Source organism: Arachis ipaensis, chromosome B06 (assembly GCF_000816755.2).
Source record: "Arachis ipaensis cultivar K30076 chromosome B06, Araip1.1, whole genome shotgun sequence".
NCBI classification, from domain to species: domain Eukaryota; kingdom Viridiplantae; phylum Streptophyta; class Magnoliopsida; order Fabales; family Fabaceae; genus Arachis; species Arachis ipaensis.
Genome location: NC_029790.2, coordinates 125846933 through 125848419, shown reverse-complemented (window position 1 = coordinate 125848419; position 1487 = coordinate 125846933). Strand labels below are relative to the sequence as shown.

The window sequence follows — 1487 nt, the reverse complement described above, 5'->3', positions numbered from 1 at the left end:
GGAATAGGCAAATAAAAAATACAAATAAAATAAGTTAATTTTCTATAATCATTTTTGGCCTCTAATTAGTCTTATCTTTGCATTGGTAGTTTATGTTGGGTCATCGTGGAGAGCCGTCGACTAGGGCCATCAAAATGGGCTAAATTTATCGGGCTAATCTGTTTATCCGTTTAAATAGGTGGACTTTGTCTCTAAAATTAAGTCCGTTTAAATTTCGGGTTAAACGGGTAGCCCGTTTAATTTTTTTTATATTTTTTTAAAAGAGTAGCACTTTTACCTAATATTTCTCCTGATCCGACCCGAAAATCCGACCCATCAATTAAAAGAAATATTATTTTTTAATGATTTTTGACCTAAAAATGATATTTTTTGTCAAAAATATTTTTCAAAAAATAAAATAAAATAATAAACGGACTGGCCCATTTAACCCATTAGACTGACCATAAATGGTCCGAGTTAGAAAATTTTGGCCCGCGAATAAAGTGGGCTTAATGGGCCGGGTCTAAATGGGCCAGGCTAGCCCGTTTGACAGCCCTACTGTCGACCCATCGAGAACATAAGATGACATCACATCCAACTCAAAATCTTAAGATAATAAGTTAATGAGTCTCTCATCTTATAAATTCCTCACTTTTTTTTTATTTTTTTAGATGTTAAACTAACTTCAACACTTCTTACACTTGCCACACTAACCATTTAAATGTCCTTGACATACATAAACAACAGAATCTGCTTCTATCTAATAAGATCGCAATCTACGTACGATAATTAGGGAAGTCCCATCTCCTTACATTACGATGAATACGTGAATGACGTCTCCAATCTAAAATACAAACTTGTTACTTGGCTTCTTCTATGACGTTTGTGCAAAGTAGTGGTGAGACTCAACTTTCTCTCCATCATTTTTTTATTATATAGGAATAATATAATTCGAACTTGAATCTCTTTAATTATAGTTCTATAAATAGCACCATAGCCATAGCATATTCCACACAACATAGATCACAGTAACCATCAAGTACCAAACGGTATTGGCAAACTCTGTTGTGATAATATATATGGCTCTTACACTTCAGTGTGCCCTCTCTCACATACTCAGTTTCCTAGTGTTCCTGTCAATATTCCTAGTGAACCCTTCCTTCTGCTTCAACCCTAAAAAGCTTGTGAATGCTTCATTCTCATACACCCCATCTGGTTCAGATTGGTCACCGGCACTTGCCACTTGGTATGGACCTGCTAACGGTGATGGAAGTGAAGGTAATAATAACGTCATTGCCATGCAATTTTTCGTTGATGATACAAATAAATAATAATTTAAAAAAAAACTTTAGAGAACCAACCATACTATAAGCCAATTTAATTAACTCGTCTTTGTTTTTAATTTTGAAATTTCAAAAAATGAGTGTAGTGAGAAATTGTTTTTTTTTTATTTATATATAATTAGCATTTTTTCAATTAATTGACTATAATTGATTATATTCCAAATT

At 33.2% G+C, this 1487-nt stretch overlaps 1 protein-coding gene across 1 annotated transcript in view; it reads left to right on the top strand.

The window, feature by feature from the left end:
- LOC107605274 (putative expansin-B2) overlaps positions 981 to 1487 on the top strand; it is a gene marked incomplete in the record, with an annotated part of 3071 nt that continues 2564 nt past the window's right edge. Inside the window, 1 exon segment of the mRNA XM_016307098.2 lies at positions 981 to 1257. Coding sequence (XP_016162584.1) covers positions 1059 to 1257 — 199 coding nt within the window.